This window comes from Microtus oregoni, unplaced genomic scaffold (assembly GCF_018167655.1).
Source record: "Microtus oregoni isolate MIOR12 unplaced genomic scaffold, Mior012 000006F_ref0000085, whole genome shotgun sequence".
In the NCBI taxonomy this organism is placed as follows: Eukaryota; Metazoa; Chordata; class Mammalia; order Rodentia; family Cricetidae; genus Microtus; species Microtus oregoni.
In genome coordinates, this window is record NW_024543065.1 from 27,702,844 (window position 1) to 27,719,633 (window position 16,790).

Here is a 16,790-nt window from a genome sequence, read left to right on the forward strand (position 1 = left end):
AGAAACCCTGTCTCGAAAAACCAAAAAAAAAAAAAAAAAAAAAAAAGAAAGAAAGGGCCCCTCCTGTCAAGACTGACAGCTGACCACATAAAGGAGGTTATGCCAAGGTCCCAGTTACTGTTTAGGGTTTCCTCTTATAGGGCTATAGAGAAGGAGGAGGCTGATTCTTAAGAATTCACTCTGTACACCAGGCTGGCCTTGAACTCAGAGATCCATCTTCCTCTGTGTTCAGAGTGTTGGGATTAAAGGCATGTGCCACCCCTGACCAGCAGGTTCTATATTTTGACCAATAGATTAGGTGCTATAATCATTTCTCCTATTATGGACAATCCTTTCCCATCATGCATCTTACCATCACATACACACCTGATTACATAAGCATCAGATGATAGGTAGGGTAATCTCCCCAAGAGTTCACTTTGAGGGCACAGTGTGAGTTACTGTGCATGCACCCAAACCCATCTTAGGCTGACTGGGGCGGTCTCCTACCGGGATATATCGAGAACACATTCAAACAGAAACTGTTAACATTTGGTTATTCTTAGAGGCGGAGAAACATTACTGGATGTGTAGTCCCGTGTAGGAGGAGCTCTGAGGTTGCTAGGGGAACTGTTTGAAGAGGGGTGTGTGCACAGAACAAGAATGGTTAGGAGGGTGCCCGGTCCCCGTGCCTGCCTGCCTCAAGTGCACATCTGTACTTCCTCTCTGCAGGAAGGAGTACGGCTGCGCACTGTCAGCGGCTTGTTTGTTCTGAGTTAACTTTCAATCTAGGTAAGCTAGACTCGGTGGCCTTTACGTCTGTCACCCCGCCCCTGCAGAGAGGAGACAATAAGGAGAAAAGTGCCACACCACAGACTTGGAAGACAAGACTGATCACCTGACTAGAGGGGCAAGGGGAAACTTTGCAATGATTGGCTGCCTTTGCCCCCATCCCCATGCAATCTGCGGCCCGTGCTGAGACCAAAGACAGATCTCTAACGTATTAATTCAATATCTTCTCAGATTGCTGGCTCCGTGGATAAAGCACAGTTTAAAGATTCAATTCTTGGTTTTCGGCCCATGTGTAGGGGTGCCACAGACCCAGCTACAAAACCCCTTCACCTGGTAAGGGGAATCTGCTAGGCCTGAAGCCCAAAGTAAGTTCTTTTTCTACTAGAAAAGAGCCCTCCCTCAACTTAAAAAGGAGGGACCACCTGAGCACCTCATTCTGGCTCTCCTCCATAACTGTGCAGATATTGGGGGTCCTGGATGGCAGCTCTCTAGGAGACATTGCCAAGAAGGAATTACAAAAACATCTGGTGGGAGAGAAGTAGAGAGGGAGGAGAGGGAAAAAGGTCCCCAGCATAAGGCATGTAGAACTGCTTGGCGGCAGTGGTCACAACAGGACTCCATCTTAGGGCTGGGTTAGGCTGTGGCAGGCCCCCTTCAAGGGCAAGGCAAGCGCAGAGTCAAGGAGGAGGATCGGCGGGTTTCAGGAACAAGTCCAGCTCTGTTCCTAGTGAGCCTGGACTCACTCGACTGTCCGCTTGGGAAAGACTGTATTTCCTCAGCTCACTCGTGTTGGCAAACAGCCAAAAGGAAACCCAGATAAAGAACTAAACACGTGCATGAAAGTGTAGTACCCATCTTGTGCAATTCCTGACTCCTGACAAAAGATCCCCCTAAGTATCAGACGGGTGTTCTTCCATTTAACACGTAGGATAAGTCATGGAGGTTTATTCACATTTTACTGTGTGGCGGGCAATCAAGCTACGTAAAGTTACACAGCTAGCAGTAAACGGGGATCTGGTGGTCCCCCTCCAAAGCCTGCGCATTCAACCAATCTATGTGACGGATGGGAGACAAAGAGAGAGCTTGACTGGCCCCAGCAATGACCCACGCGTGGTCACCAGCATTTGGTGATATTTGTGGTCAATCTGGAATTCATTCAGTACTCATCTCACAGGGGAGGAAGCCAACTAAGAGTGGCTCTGGGGTCTGTCGCCATGCTGCCGGGAGGACTACTCTGATGGACATCTCCGCAGGAGCCCTGAGCTCCCAGCACCCAGCAATCATAATGTAGTTTATGAATAGCACCCTAGAAATGTGGTCATTGGTACCGCAGACCACCAAGACGCTCCAGCAAGCAATGCGACACTTTCTGCTCTTCAAGTGGTATTTTACATACTCTGACCAGCCATGACTGATGAGAGTAGATAACAACACAAATCTGAGAAGGTTTTTTGTTTTAAATCCATATGTTATCCATTCAGTCCACATTCATGAAGAGCCCACTCCTGGCCTTGGGTTGTTACCCAGTCTTGGAGTCATGGAGGTTCCCTTTAAACTAATGTCCCCAAGACTGGGTGGTCCTTCTAGCCAGAGGAAGGTGCACTTACCAGCTGGGCAGCCCATCTGGAGAGGTGGCTGCTCCATGTCATGAAGCTGACTCTGTAGCTCCCGCACTCGTTGGAAGGCATCCAGCTTCATACTACGCTCCTGGGCAAGCCGGCTTCTCATCTGAGGCGAGAGGGTGGGAAGCGGGATCCTTTGTGGTGCTTTCTTGAGTTCCCTTGGCTCCCAGGTGACTTTTGAGGGAGAATGTGGGTCCAAGGCTACCCCATGAGGGAGAGTATGGGTTCAAGGCTACCCCATGAGAAGCAGTCAATCTTCAGGGTCCTGCATAGGCTAAACACAGGCCTGAGTTTGTGTTCCTGGGAAGGAACAGCTAAAGTAAACTGAATTAAATAAAGAGGACCAGAAGCCATCGGTGGAATCCTTACTTTATAATCACTTTATAATTACGACTTTGTGCTTCTCTAAAAACTAACATTTACTCATTGTTGTATCTATTTACCTATTTATGCGTCCGTGTCTGGGAAAAATCTGCTCCCTGCAGCTGCAACATTGCCCTGGCCAGTTCTCCCCTTGCACACTGACCTAGCATCTCTAAGCAGGCGAGGGGAGGATCCAAAGTGTTTCTCATCTGAACAAATCACAAGTATTTCTCTTTTAAAATCTAGCCCCTAATTGCTTTTAACTCTGACAACAAGGTCACTGCATAACAAGCAGGAATTGGAAGGCTGGACCTCCCAAAGGGAAGAAGGCCAGGGAAATACCAACTACCACCCAAAACTAGAGGGGACATGGGACAGACTTTTTTTTTTTTTTTCTTTTTTACAACTTCTGAAAGACTCCAATCTGGCTAGGATCTCATTTTCAGATTTAAGTGTGATAAATAAATGTTTATTGTCAACCATCAAGTTTATGGTAATTTTCTCTCTCTCTCTCTCTCTCTCTCTCTCTCTCTCTCTCTCTCTCTCTCTTCTCTCTGTGCCTGTGTGTGTGTTTGTGTCTGCCTGCCTGCCTGTCTTGATTTTGGAGACAGGATCTCATGTAGCCTAGGCTGGCTTCAAACTCCTGATTCTGCTTCTGCCTCCCAAGTGATGGGTCACAGTTCCATGAGTCTAAGCGGTGCTATGGGTCAAACTCAAGGCTTCATGCCCACCAGGCCAACACTCTTATGAGCTGACATACACCTCCAGCCCACCTCTAGGAAAAGCTTTAAAATACAGTCCTGTGGGTTTTAAATCTAAATAGAAAGCCCTTCATACCAGTAACTGTGGTCATGAGTTGACTGGTGTGGGGTTCCCCCAAATATAGTTTAAATCTCAGTAGCTCCTCAGAGCTTTCGGTTAGCAGGGTATTGTCACGTAAAGCAGGTCCATAGTCCCATGAATGCTAGGCATGTATGTCAGGCCCTCGTGCTCCAGGCACGCTGGGGCGGGGGTGGGTTGGGGATGTCACAGCCAGTAGGGGTGGAAGAGGAGCTGGAAGAAGCATAATGAGGGCTTCCTAGCCAAGTCAGGGAAATCTGAGAGGTACTAGCAGAGGGAAGAGGCAGACTTACTAAGGCCCCTCCTTGTACACAATGCCTTGGCCAAAATCATTCAAAGAGAGGGTTGAGCCCAGGTCTATCTGTGTTTCTGAGGCTTGTCTTGTGTTGATGGTCCCATCACGATCATAAACACTAACCCCAGGGAAAGTTAGCTATCAGTGCTTTTCCTGGATTTGAGTCATTTGCTCTCCCCCCACAACCTATGAAGTCAGTATATTGTTTTCTCTTTTGCACCGATGCAGAAACTAACTCAGAAAAGTCATGAAGAGGGCCAAAGTCACCCAGCCAGTTATAGCTTGGGGATGGATTCCCAAGCCTAGGCACTAAGTGATCTTTCCAGACACAGCACAGGCAAAGGGTGTTGTCTGGTCAGTCAGTCATTAGTCGCCCGTGGAGGTGGAGGTTAAAGATAGGCCAAAGAAGCCACTGCTGGCCATGGGCGGGGTGGGGGCAGGGGAGTTCCTGGTGGCCTTTTGCTGGCTGAGAATTGCCACTTGGGGTGGAGAAGCCCAGGGACACAAGGGCTGTCAGAGAGGGGGAGGGGTAGTTCAGAAAGAGCCAGCAGTTTTGATGGAAATGTGCTTATTGAGAAAACTCAAAATATTTATTTTAATTGCCTTCAGAATCTCTGCTATGAAACAATGATAATAATTAAATAATGATCAAATAATAATTAATGTAGGATTATAGTTTGAATCTGAACTGTTTCATATAGGCTTATGTGTTGACACACTCGGTTCCCAGTGTGGTTTAGATTGTGGAACCTTAAGGAAGTAGAGACTCTGCAGAGGAAGTGGGTCACTGGAGTCGGGTTTGATAGTCTGATTCGATTCCTCATCCACTCTCTCTCTGCTTCCTGATGGGAGATCCATCAGGATCCTTACTTTTCTGCCACCTTTGCCTTCTCTGCCATGATGGACTGTGTCCCCTCAAACTGTGAGCCCGAAGAAGCCCTTTCCCCCTAAAGTGGCCTGTATCAAGTATTTTATCACACCAATAGAAAAATATAATACAGGTGGCTAGTTTTAGATGAGCAGGCTTGGAGGATGTGGACACTAGACCGCTCCTCGTAGTCAGCCATTGGCAGAGCAAAGGACTGGGCAGCAGAAGTTTAATTAATAGTCATTAGGAGATTAGTACCTGGATCAGTGTTTTCTAACTTTGGGAGGAAAAGTAGCTTCCTGGGCTGACAAAACCTCCTGAGTTACCCAAAAGGTTATTACCTGATGCCTGCCTGGGGCAGACTCCGTGGAATCCCAGACCTCTCAAGATTATTAGACGGCAGAGGCCCTAAAAACATGCCCATGAGATACATATCGCCAAGCTCCTCTGTAAGAGTCAGTGAGAACCAGCCCCAATAGAACTGTCCATCCTTGGACAGAACCAAGGCTCAAAAGGTAAATTTTGTGATTGGCGTTTTGGGTAGCTTAGACTGACTTCAAATTCATGGCAGTCTTCATGCCTCAGTGTCTCTGGTGCTGGATTACAGACATGAGCCACAGTGCCCAGGTCCTAAGTGTGAAATTCTAATTTTCTTTGACTCGGCAGCAGTTCATCTCCATCTCCTCTCTCGATCCCCTCAAAGGTAGTTTGTTTAGCATCCTCTCCCTCCAACTTAATTCTCTTCACCAAACTTCTCCTGGAGCCATTGAAACCCTGTACCAGTAATAGTTCAATTTCATTTTCAAATTGCTTTTCTGTCTCATATGATCGCGAGTGAATGAATTAAGGCTTTATTCACCCACGGATATCTGCGAAGCACCGTCTGTGTCAGGTTTTATTCAATTACCTTCTCCCGTCTGCTTACTGAGGCTTGAATTAATCCATACCTGCATTATAATAACCCCTCTCTATTTCCTCTGGGAGGTGCAGTTATAAAAATTATGTCTGCCAGCCACCTTTGCTTTTCACATTTAATCTCTGCATTTCTAGAAACACGCGAGTAAAAACCTGTTGTTACAGCTTTAAGATACTTGGTCCTTTTCGAGCAAGTTTTCTAAAAGACCCCGGTTCAAAGGTTAGAGTTGCGTGGAAACCTGTATTTCAGGGGGGCGTCACAAGGGCACTGGAATTCTGAGCCGGGAACAGTGAAGCTCAAGCAATTGCCCCGGGGTGGAAATATAGAACCATTTCCTGGTGTGCCTGGAGTTGACAGAGCAGGAGAGCCTGCTGTGAGCTGCCTGGACTACAAACATTGCAGAAAGCCAGCTGGCTCCTCAGGCTCCTCAGGCTCCTCAGGCTCCTCAGGCTCCATAGGCCCCTGGGGCAGGGTGCGCCCAGCAGTCCTCACCTGCTGCAGCCCTCACCTGCTGCAGGTCTCTGTCCATCTTCTTCCACTGCAGCTGGCCCATTTTCGAAGCCCGCTGGGCCTCTTCTGTCAGGAGCTGCAGTTGTTGCTCCTTTTGCTCCACGTCTTCTAGGAGCTTCTCCATGCCAGATGTTCTTAGGATCTCCAGCTGCTGCCGCGTGACAGAGTCTTGAGTCACTCTGTGTTCCAACTCCCTCAGCAGTTGAGCCTGCAGCAAGGGAGGTCCAAGGCAAGAGAGAAAAGGATCAGCAGTGGGCAACAGAGGTAGCTGAGGCTAGGAGCCCTAACAGCCATTCTTTCAGCATGGCTGCCTGCACTGGTCTGTGGCTTTGGGGACAAGAGCCTGACTATTTGGTCCTGGGTTGCTGGACTGGTAAGCAGGGAGAACCCTAGGATCTTGTCTCACCCGGCACCTTTTTTTTTTTTATTTTGTTTGGAGACAGGATTTGTTTGTTCTGGAACTTGCTCTGCAGACCAAGCTGGCCTTGAGCTCACAGAGATCCCCCTGCCTCTGCTTCCCAAGTGCTGGGATTAAAGGCATGCGCCACCACCACCAGGCTCTCCTGGCACTTCTACTATGAACCCTGAGACATCAGTCATAGGGAACAGAACTCACAACAAACTCTAAAGAAAGCCAGGATGTGCTAATGCCCCCACCCAACAACATTACCTGGTCAAGAATTTGAGTTTCTGGGTACGGGGCATCAGATGATGATATTCATGCTAACTACCTACCCACCAAACACTCATATGAACCACAAGCGACATTCACATTGCCATAAAGCCTTTCTCATGAGGGCCGGCAGTGGTTGGGTTCAGTTCTGAGCAGGCCAGGACATGTCACTGAAGCTTCAGTGTGGGAGGGTGCTTCTAACTTGGGCTCTGTCTTCACTGTCAAAATATCTCTGGGGAAGCCAGACTCTACAGAGTTAAAGCAAGAGAATAGAAGTGAGCGAGCGCTGGAAAGTCACTCTGCCTCCACGAGGCAAAGAAAAAGCGAAAGTCAGGGCGAAGAGGAAGAAACAGCCAAATTGGAATTTGTCTTCCTTCCGGCTGAGTGAAAATAAGGACACGACTGCTCCTAGGTAAGGCTGAGGAGAAGGCTTTTATTGGAGTTACGGGGAGAGCACAGCCAGAGGCATCCCGAAGAGTCTGGAGCAGGGAGAGAAAGCAGTCGGCTGAACACCTGAACATGGTTGAACGCGACCAGCAGACCAGGGCTGGAGAGAGGGAGCGGGACGGGGAGAGAGTGGACCACGGGAGAGCCAAGAATCAAGAGACCATGTAGCCAAAATGACTGAGTTATAGAAGCAAAATAAAATAAAACAAAACAAAGGAAAGAAAGAAAGAAGGGAAGGAGGGAGGGAGGGAGGGAGGGAGGAAGGGATAGAGGGAGGGAGGGAGGGAAAGAAGGAAGGAAGGAAGGAAGGAAGGAAGGGAAAAAAAGCAGGAGGGAGAGAAGGGAAGCAAAGCTCAGGGGCTGGAGGTGTGTGTGTGTGTATACATCAGATGCTGAGAGGAGCCAGGGTTCTGTACCAAGTACTTGCGATGCTAGGTGCTCCTGCCTTGGTATGTTAGTAGGCACCTGGGTTAGCCATTTGTCCTGAGTGTCTTTGAGAACTAATTCCAGTGTTTCTCAAATCAGTGACATTCTAGACACTAGGTGACTCTTGTAACTGCTACCAGTGGCCACAGTGTGCCTTCTCATGGCCACACTCAGGGGCTCTAAATACCTGGGTATCCTGCTGCTGCCACAGCTTCCTGCTGTCAGTCTGAGCTTTGGCCAGGGCCTGCCTGGCAGCCCGTAGCTGTTGATGTAGTAACCCCACTTCTTGCTCTGCCATGAGCTTGATTCTCACACATTCTCTTTGACTGTGAATAGATTCCTGCAAACACAGCGAGACAGGGAGCGAGCATCTTTTCTATGGTTTTAGTCTCAAGCCTCGGCTACCGTCTCACAGCAGGCCCTCCTTTACCGACTCCCCTAGAGCAGAGCTCGGACTGGCCATTGCTTATGTGATCTTAGTTATGGAAAGCGTCACAGATTCAAGTAAATCCAGATCTCGAGAAAGTGCAACTTTCCAGACCATCCCCGATATGTGCTTTGCTTTGGATGTGTTTAAAGCAGATTTTCCCCAGACCATCACAGGTAAAACCAAATCCAGCAGCCTCAAGCCCTTAACAAACACTCCCTGCCATCTCTCCTCCTTCGTAGGCACCATCCTTTCATCGCCATGACTGGTTCTGCCTTGCTGTTTTCTATTTATCCCAAGGCTCTAAGTCTGCCTATTCTCCGGGTGGGGGCGGGGAATGATCAATTGCCAGTTGCCAGAGTCTTTAGCATAGCTGGGCCTGTCACCTGCCACCAGCACGGCAGCTGCACTCAGCCTGGCCAGAAGTGTCACACACGGGTATGGGCGGAGTGAGGGGGTGGGGAGTGAGAGAGGGCCTCTCTTCAACACTCACCTTCTCTGCCCTGCTCAGCTGACCTCTGAGATGAGCCTGCTGAGCAGCCAGACGCCAGCGGCCCAGGCTCCGCACTTTGCACACTACAGCAGCCAGGGTGCCCCTGTTGTCCTGCTCCGAGGGGCGCAGCTGCTCCTGCCAGGAAGGCTTACTTTTAGAAAAAACCACTCTCAGTCCTTTTTCCCAGAAGGGCATGGCCCCTAACGCCAGAAATGTGCCTTCCGCAAGGAGATGTGACCTTGTGAAGCTCAGCCCGCCCCAGCGTCCCTTTAAAAGTCCACCACAGTGCTTCTGAGAGACCCCTCTGGAATGCTAAGCGGGTGTATGGTGGGCCAGGCTTTGGAAAGATCACGCACTTTGCCTGTGTTCTCTTTTGTTCCTTCGTCGGGTCTGGCAGAGCCCCAGGTTTTCTTGAGCTGCTTCATGTTGGCAGTCCCTTCGGCTCTCACTTCACAGATGAGCTCACACACTCTCTGGATCAAATTAAACTGATTCTCATCCAGCGCCTCCTGAAATTGCAGACTCAGGTCAAGGGAGTACAGAGGGCTTGTGCGGTGTGAAGGGCAGGATTAAAATGCCCTCCATCCCGACAGTTACAAGGCAGGCCACAGGAGGGGCCCTGAAGGGTTGGCTTTAATCTGCAGGGCTTCATCTTTTGGCCACCTACGTCCTAGGACACGCTTTGCTTGTCAACACCAAGGCACGTTGAGCCAGAAGGATGGTGAGTAGAGCCAGGGGAGGCGACAGAGAGACAATCTACGGGCTGCATCAGGTTAGTCAGGAAAGGTGGAGTTTGGGCTCCCAGGTTGGCTCAGAGCAGAATCTAATGAGTCTCTCACAGTGGATGGCCACGACTGAGGAATTTGATTAAATACAGATAAGTGATGGAAGAAGACGGGCTGGCCGCCCCCTTAGGCTCCAGTGGACACCGGGTATGAGATGTGCTGTTCTGAGTGGCCGTGGCTGATGGCTGACAATGACACGGAACGCTTATGTAAGCCTAACTGCGGGCGCAGTGCTGTGAACTGAATCGCCACTCTTCCCAAATTCACCTATTCAACCTCCAACGTCTGGCGATCGAAGACCTTTCTGGGGTTCAGATTAGGACATGGGGTGGGTCCCTATCCCAGGGAGACTGTGCCCTGTTAGAGCAGAGGTTTCTCTTTTTCTTCCTCTCGACAGGGGGAAGGTGGCTTCTTTCTCTACTAGGAAGGCATCAGTCTGCCCGCTTACCCTGGTCTCTGACTCCTGGCTTCCAGAACTGTGAGAGAACAAACACCTGTGCTTTAGCTACCCAATCTAGGGCATTTTATTGTGGCAGCCTGAGCAGACAAGTCCCAGGGCTGAGAAGTAGACATACGGGCACTTTCATTTTAATTTTTTTAATATCTGAACCACTTCCTGGGTGAGGAAGGCAGGAGAGTGCCCACTTAGAGACTATGTCAGGAAGCCTGACTGCTGGTTACCAGTGGGAACAATGTCATTGCCTTGGGGCCAAAGAGTTGGACAGGGATTCCCTACATCTGGGGATTTGGTAAAACTCCCGCCGTCTGGGAGAAGCCGAGAGTCCAATTTTTCTCTTTTCATGCCTGCAGGATTGCTCGGGAAAGGCTGACTTCCATAGCCTCCTCTTGCAGCACTAGGCCATTTTGAAATTGATCTTTGAGTATTTGCAAGCATTTGTATTTTGCAAGTAAACAGAATCTCTGATATTCCCTGGAGGACAAAGGCAGAGAGAGCATCGCTGGGTCTCCTGCTAATAAAACAACTGTAGGATCTATACTGGAACCCCCAGGGAGGAGTGGAAGGTAAGGGACTAAGTGGGGCTGGCTCTAGAGACTACTCAGTGCTGCAGAAGAGGGCTGGGGAAGAGAGCCAGAGACTGGGACACTGTGGGCACGCACTGAGCTCCATAGGGCAGGGTGACCTGATGAGTCATTTTAGGCACAGGACATCCGTTTCCCTGATTCTCAGTTTCAAACAGCGGCTAGCTTCCACAGTGAATTTACAAGGGAGTCCCATCATTCCTCTCTGGGTGGCCCCTTGGTGGACAGGTTGGTAGCTCCCGGATTCTAAATACGGGAGAAAGGCAGAAGGGCATATGGATGGCGCTTCAGATCTGTGGAAACTAGTTCAGACTCCAGACTTGCCCGGCAAGCTCTCAGGTCCCTCTGCTCAAGCAGGGCTCTGAGGGCCTTTGCTCACCCGCTTGGTTGTCTCCTCCACTGAAATAACAGTGACAGACGTCAGAGGGAAGTTGAAGCAGAATACCTCCTCTTTCCAACAGCCGCTAGATCTCAGCTGTGGACCAAACCACTCAGTTATTCTAGGCTCAGTGTCTATCCTGCAAGAATCGTGACAACTCAGACCGCCAACATGACTCAGGGGGTGGAGGTGCCTGCCCTCATGCCTAACGGCCTGAGTTTGATCCCTGGAACCCACAGGGGGGAAGGAAAGAACTGATGTCTGCAAGTTTCTCTCTGACTTCCACCTGTGTATTGTGGCATATGCACACACACACACACACACACACACACACGAAAGCAAAGCAAAATAAAATAATAACCACTCACTGCTAAGTCTCTCTTCAGGAAAAATTTCTATTTGGCTAGTTGCAGGGGGGCACATCTATCCTCCCAGCACAAGGGAGGCTCAAGCAGGGGAACGTTTTGACTTTGAGTTCGGCGTGGACTACACAGCAAGCTCCAGGCCAGTCAGGACTACCTAGCAAGACCATGTCTCAACCAAACCAACCCCCAACCAAACAAAACCTCCTCACTTGAAGTTTTGGGGGCTCAAGAATTTCTTGGTACCTCAAAGGCCATTCTGTCATTGGTCCCTTGGTACGCAGCCACGGGGCTTCCCAGATCTCAGATGTGAGACACTTACCTTTATGTGTAAGCAGGTCATAAACAAAGCTTGCACTAATTCGCTGTACTCCTCCTGGACTTCTTTTCTAATCTGGTGTTTTAGATCCAGAGTCTCCTCTTCTAGATCCGTGAGCTGGGCTCTCAGAGCAGTGACTTCCATGATCAGGTCATGGCTGAGCTCGGCAACCTAGTATTGGAAATAAAGAGGACTGCACAGCAGCAATGGGGAAATTGCAAGCTGCAGAACAGCTCCGTGTAGACTAGCATGGTCGACCCACTGTGTGGAGGGCAGAGCCTCGGGCTGATGCGACAGGCCTGAGTGATGTCAGACACATCTAACATTCACGTGCCCTCGGCCTCCTGAGTGCTGAGGTGAAAGGCACTCACCCTGCATAGAACATTCTTAATCTAATGAAAGGACAGGCCCCAAAGAGCTGGTATTTATGCACAGTACTTCTGATAAACCCTTCATCTGTCTTGGCTTTCATCTCCAAACTGGCCTTCCCTTGACTCCTCAACCAAATGCCGTTTCGTTGTTGAAATGCAATGTAACTGGCATTTAAAAACAGGAAGGGAGACGCATGCGCACACAGTTCTGTTAAATACCACCCTCTCCAAACAATACACAACAAAGACAACTTAAGAAATCTATCTCTAGGGGGAAAACGCCCATAGCACAAAATGTAATTCTAGTCTGGAGTGCGCCAGCATGGCCCCTATGGCCGGGACTGCTGCAGGCAACACTAACTTCCGGCAGACTAAGAGTATGCAACTGACTTACCTGACTAGCACAGTCTTCAGGAGGAACTTGACTTCTTTGAAGCAAGTCTACTTCCTGAGGAGGAGAAGGCAGGGCTTAGTTCAGCACACATGCACGGCAGTGCACATGAAACCCCTTCCTGTTGGTGTCTTTAATCCCATTCTAAGATCCTCTGGCCCCTGGCCCTGCCAGTAGTTTGGGCTGTGCTTGGTACCGTGTTAGACTTTGTGATTTCTCTCTTTCCCCCTTCCTCTTTTCCTTCTTTCCTCCTTTCTTCTCTTCCTCCTTCCTTCCCTTCCCTCCGTCCCTCATGTATACAAGACTGGCGAGGGTGACCCTAACCTTCTGGTTTTCCTGCCTTTACTTTCCAAGTTCTGGGGGTTACAAGGTTGCACCACTATGGGCACTTAAACTCTGGGGGTTCTTAACAGAACATCAAAAGATAACATGCAAGCCAGGTGTGGTGGAACATGCTTGTAATCCCAGCTCTGGGAAGGCAGAGACAAGTGGATACCTGAAGCTTGCTGGCCAGAGAGCCAAGCTGAACTGGCAAGCTCCAGGTTCCAGTGAGAGAAGAGGTCTCAGAAGATAAGATGGGGAGTTTCTGAGAGGTGACACGCACATGAGCATGTGGACAAGTGCACACACAAAAGAAAACCTGCAACGTAACTTCCAGGCTTCTCCAGTGGTGCAGAGTCAACTAGGGGAAGCCATCAAGTGTGGGCAAGTCCAAGACTCACTGTTTGATATTTTAATGTGTCATTCGATTTTTTGGACACTATTACTCATTTTTCCCCTGTGTATAAAATAAGACTAAATGACTCCTCGGATACAACCTATTTCAAAACAGTGTATACTCTATATGGCGGTGTGACTCTGAGACCCCATGGGTACTGGGACCTAGTCTCGTGGTGTAATTGGCCCTCTTGAGTTCATAGAGAGTGACACTATTTGGAAGCCTGGCCTTGTTGGGGGAAGTGTGTCACTGTGGGGGCGGGCTTTGAGGTCTCCTTTGCTCTAGCTTCATTCAGTGTAACACTCAGACCACTTCCTGTTACTTTGGGGTCAAGATGTAGGACTCTCAGATCCTTCTCCAGCACCATGTATGTCTGTCTGCCACCATGTCCCGTCATGATGAGAATGAACTAGACTTCTCAAAATGTAACCATCCCAATTAAATGATTTCCTTGATAAGCCTTGCTGTGGTCATGGTGTCTCTACACAGCAATAGAACCCTCACTAAGACAAGGTCTCACCACTGATACTGACTGATGAAGACAGAGTATATACAAATATATGCATGATTCTCTGATAGACCAGGAATAACCCAAGAAGATTGGTGTTTTCTGGGGGAGGGGAGGCAGTTACGCATCTTTCTCAAAGGCTCAACCCATTTATTGGTCATGCCTTGTATCCATGGTAACCTCTACAGCCTATAACCCCGTTGCTGTTAGGAACTTAGCAACTGAGAATGCCAGGGTCTGAAAAAAGGAACCAATGGGGAAAAAGGTGGAGGGCACTGTTTCCCCCCTATATTTGGCATAAAAACAGCTCTCTTCACCTGCTCAGATTTTCTGGGCCTGGTGACTCCGTGCACACACTTCCATGCATACACCCTTTCTCCTTCAATGTTCTCACTTTCTTGGGCACCTACCTGCTCCTTCTGGCTCAGCTTCTCCCTTAGGAACCCACCTGCTCCCTCTGGCTCAGCTTCTCCTTTGGACCCCTACCTGCTCTCTCTGGCTCAGCTTCTCCCTTGGGAACCCACCTGCTCCCTCTGGCTCAGCTTCTCCCTTGGGTCCCTACCTGCTCTCTCTGGTTCAGCTTCTCCCTTGGGTCCCTACCTGTTCCCTCTGGCTCAGCTTCTCCCTTGGGCCCCTACCTGCTCCCTCTGGATCAGTTTCTCCCTTGGGAAGCCACCTGTTCCCTCTGGATCAGCTTCTCCCTTGGGTCCCTACCTGCTCCCTCTGGCTCAGCTTCTCCCTAGCATGTTGCAGTATATGCTCGTAGCACATGGAGTAGGTCTCAAAGTTGCTGCGTTCTCTTGCCATGACATCACAACCCAGGGAGAGGAGGCAGGCTTCAAGGTGGTCCCTCTTGAAGGTGATCTGAAAAGGCAATGATGTCTCTCTTAGCGGCTTCTGGAAGCCACAGACAGCCACCTGCACTCGGGGCACGTGCTGGCTCTGGCCTGTGGACACATTTTCATTTCCCCTCAACACCAAAACATTGGTTGACTCCAATCCTACGAACCCCCCCCCCCCCCCCCAGCTCTTCTCTGAACATTGGCAAAGCCAGGAACAAGGGAAGAAACATTGACTGACTCCGGTCCTACAACCCCCTCCCCCTCAGCTCTACTCTGAACATTGGCAGAGCCGGGAACAAGGGAAGAAACGAAGGCTGGCCTGTCAAGTGTCTCAAACATTAAAGATTAGAAATCAAAGTAAGAAACCACTAGAATACAAAATCTAGTTCTACTTTCAAAGAGGATAAGCTACATGGCTGGCTTTGGATGTGCGTCCAGAAAGTACTCTGCGCTCTGTGATGAAGTGTGGAGGCACAGGGAGAGCTGCTCCCCAGGCAGAGCTCACACTATGACCCCCAGTTGCCTCGGTCTGTGCATTCACATCCGAGTGCCGTCTGTTCTCACTCTGGGAACACAGCTGAGGGAGGAGACCCAGGTAAGTCTAGATCAGTGGTTCTCAACCTGTAGGTTTTGACCCCTTTGGGGGTGTCCAATGACCCTTTCACAGGGGTTTCCTAAGACCATCGGAAAATACAGATATTTATATTATGATCTGTGAGCCAGCTCCCATGGTGTAATAGTTAACACTCTGGATTCAGAATCCGGCTATCTGAGTTTGTCTCTTGGTGGAACCAAGGTTCTTTGAGGAAGAGACCTGGTCAGTGATCCTCATCAACTCAGAGGTGAAAGCCAATATAAACGGGCTGCCCATGCGTGTTGCAGCATTGCCAGGGCATGTTTCACTTCACTTCATATTATGATTCGCAGCAGTAGCAAGATTATGGCTTTGATGCATGCGGCAACGAGAATAACTTTCTGGTTGGGAGTCACCGCCACATGGGGAACTGCATTAAAGTGTCGCAGCGGTAGGAAAGTCAAGAACCACTGTGCTAAGCCAGCTGTCCAGCCCATATTTCTTTCTTTCTTTCTTTCTTTCTTTCTTTCTTTCTTTCCTTCGTCTTTTTGTTTTTTGGTGGTTGTTGTTGAATTTTTGTTTGTTTTTTTGAGACAGAGTTTCTCTGTGTAGCCTTGGCTGTTCTAGAACTCACTTTGTAGGCCAGGCTGGCCTTGAACTCATAGAGATCCTCCTGCCTCTGCCTCCTGTCTCCTGCATGAGTGCTGGGATTAAAGGGGTGTGTTACCACCTGCCAGCTGTATTTCTATTTTCTAATATAATATAATAATCACAATTTGTATGTGTAATTAAAATAGTTTTTACATAAAGCATACATCCTAAAAGTTATGTTTTCAAAAAGTCAGCAGTTGTATCAGCCTGGCAGGATCCTATGAAGACTGGTCCATGGAATCTGAGGACAACTTCTGCTTGTGTAGGAGGAACCAGCTGCAGCTGGGGACTCATTCTCCAGGGCCCCCCTTAGAGGGCCCCTTCAGTGGATGGGACAAGGCGGGCCACCCTGCCCCTGCTCCCCTCTGCACCTCTGGGCAGTGTGCTCCATGAAGCTGTTGGCACCATGGCAAGGTATCAGAACCTAATGTTTTTGTGGGGAAAAGGTTTACTAATGGCAAAGGGAACTTCCTGGTTTGGCTTTGATGAAAACCTGAAGCCACGAGAAGTCAAGGCTGAGAGGTCAGTGAGGGTGTGGCCATTGACCTCACCTCAGGCCACACTGGAGGCCAGCCCCAGTGACTCATCCCTTACAGGCCTGGGAAAACTGCCTGGAGTGAGCACAAGCCAACAAGGCCTCCACCAGCTCTCTCGCAGGGCAGTGGCCTCTCAGATTAACTGCCTGCCACCGCAGGCCCTGAAGATACGGCTGGCAGAACGTGACTGCCATGGCCCTCTGCCATGGGCTTCCCAGGCAGCAGGCTTCCCACAGCAGGAGCAAGGGGCCCCTGGTGAGTTTGGATGGCACCCGGAGGGGAGAGTTGTCAGAACTCTACACATAAGCACCTCCCAAGACTTAGCTAAAGAGGTCTTGCTGCTTCCTTCTCCCAGGAGACTCCACGGGACGTGGCGGGGGTGGGGTCAAGTTGGATAGAAGGATCCACTCCAGCTCAGCTCAGGCAGAGTCTTGAGAATGATCTGAAAGCGGGGTGGGGGGTAGGGGGTAGGGGGATGAGCCAGTGAGGAGGCAGAGCATGTCTGTGGTGGGTCCCCACGGTGGGTGCTGTGGTTAGCAGGTGAGGAAGAAAGGTTTTAGGTAAACTTTGGTCCTGCGCACTGCACTCAGCCTTCTGGGAAGAGGATAGGAAGCCTCTTGAACAGCAGATGCTGGACCCTGGGGCTTCTGCTGGCCCTCCCG

The 16,790-nt window shown here is 49.7% G+C and overlaps 1 protein-coding gene across 1 annotated transcript in view; it reads right to left on the bottom strand.

Annotated features, from left to right (window-relative positions):
* LOC121449304 overlaps positions 1-16,790 on the bottom strand; it is a 173,897-nt gene that overhangs the window by 5,130 nt on the left and 151,977 nt on the right. The window contains exons 38-45 of the mRNA XM_041653616.1: positions 14,240-14,389; positions 12,303-12,356; positions 11,541-11,708; positions 9,008-9,160; positions 8,652-8,786; positions 7,919-8,071; positions 6,184-6,393; positions 2,379-2,499 (exon numbers count right to left, since the gene is read on the bottom strand). Coding sequence (XP_041509550.1) covers positions 2,379-2,499; positions 6,184-6,393; positions 7,919-8,071; positions 8,652-8,786; positions 9,008-9,160; positions 11,541-11,708; positions 12,303-12,356; positions 14,240-14,389 — 1,144 coding nt within the window. The remainder of the gene's footprint in view (positions 1-2,378; positions 2,500-6,183; positions 6,394-7,918; positions 8,072-8,651; positions 8,787-9,007; positions 9,161-11,540; positions 11,709-12,302; positions 12,357-14,239; positions 14,390-16,790) is intronic.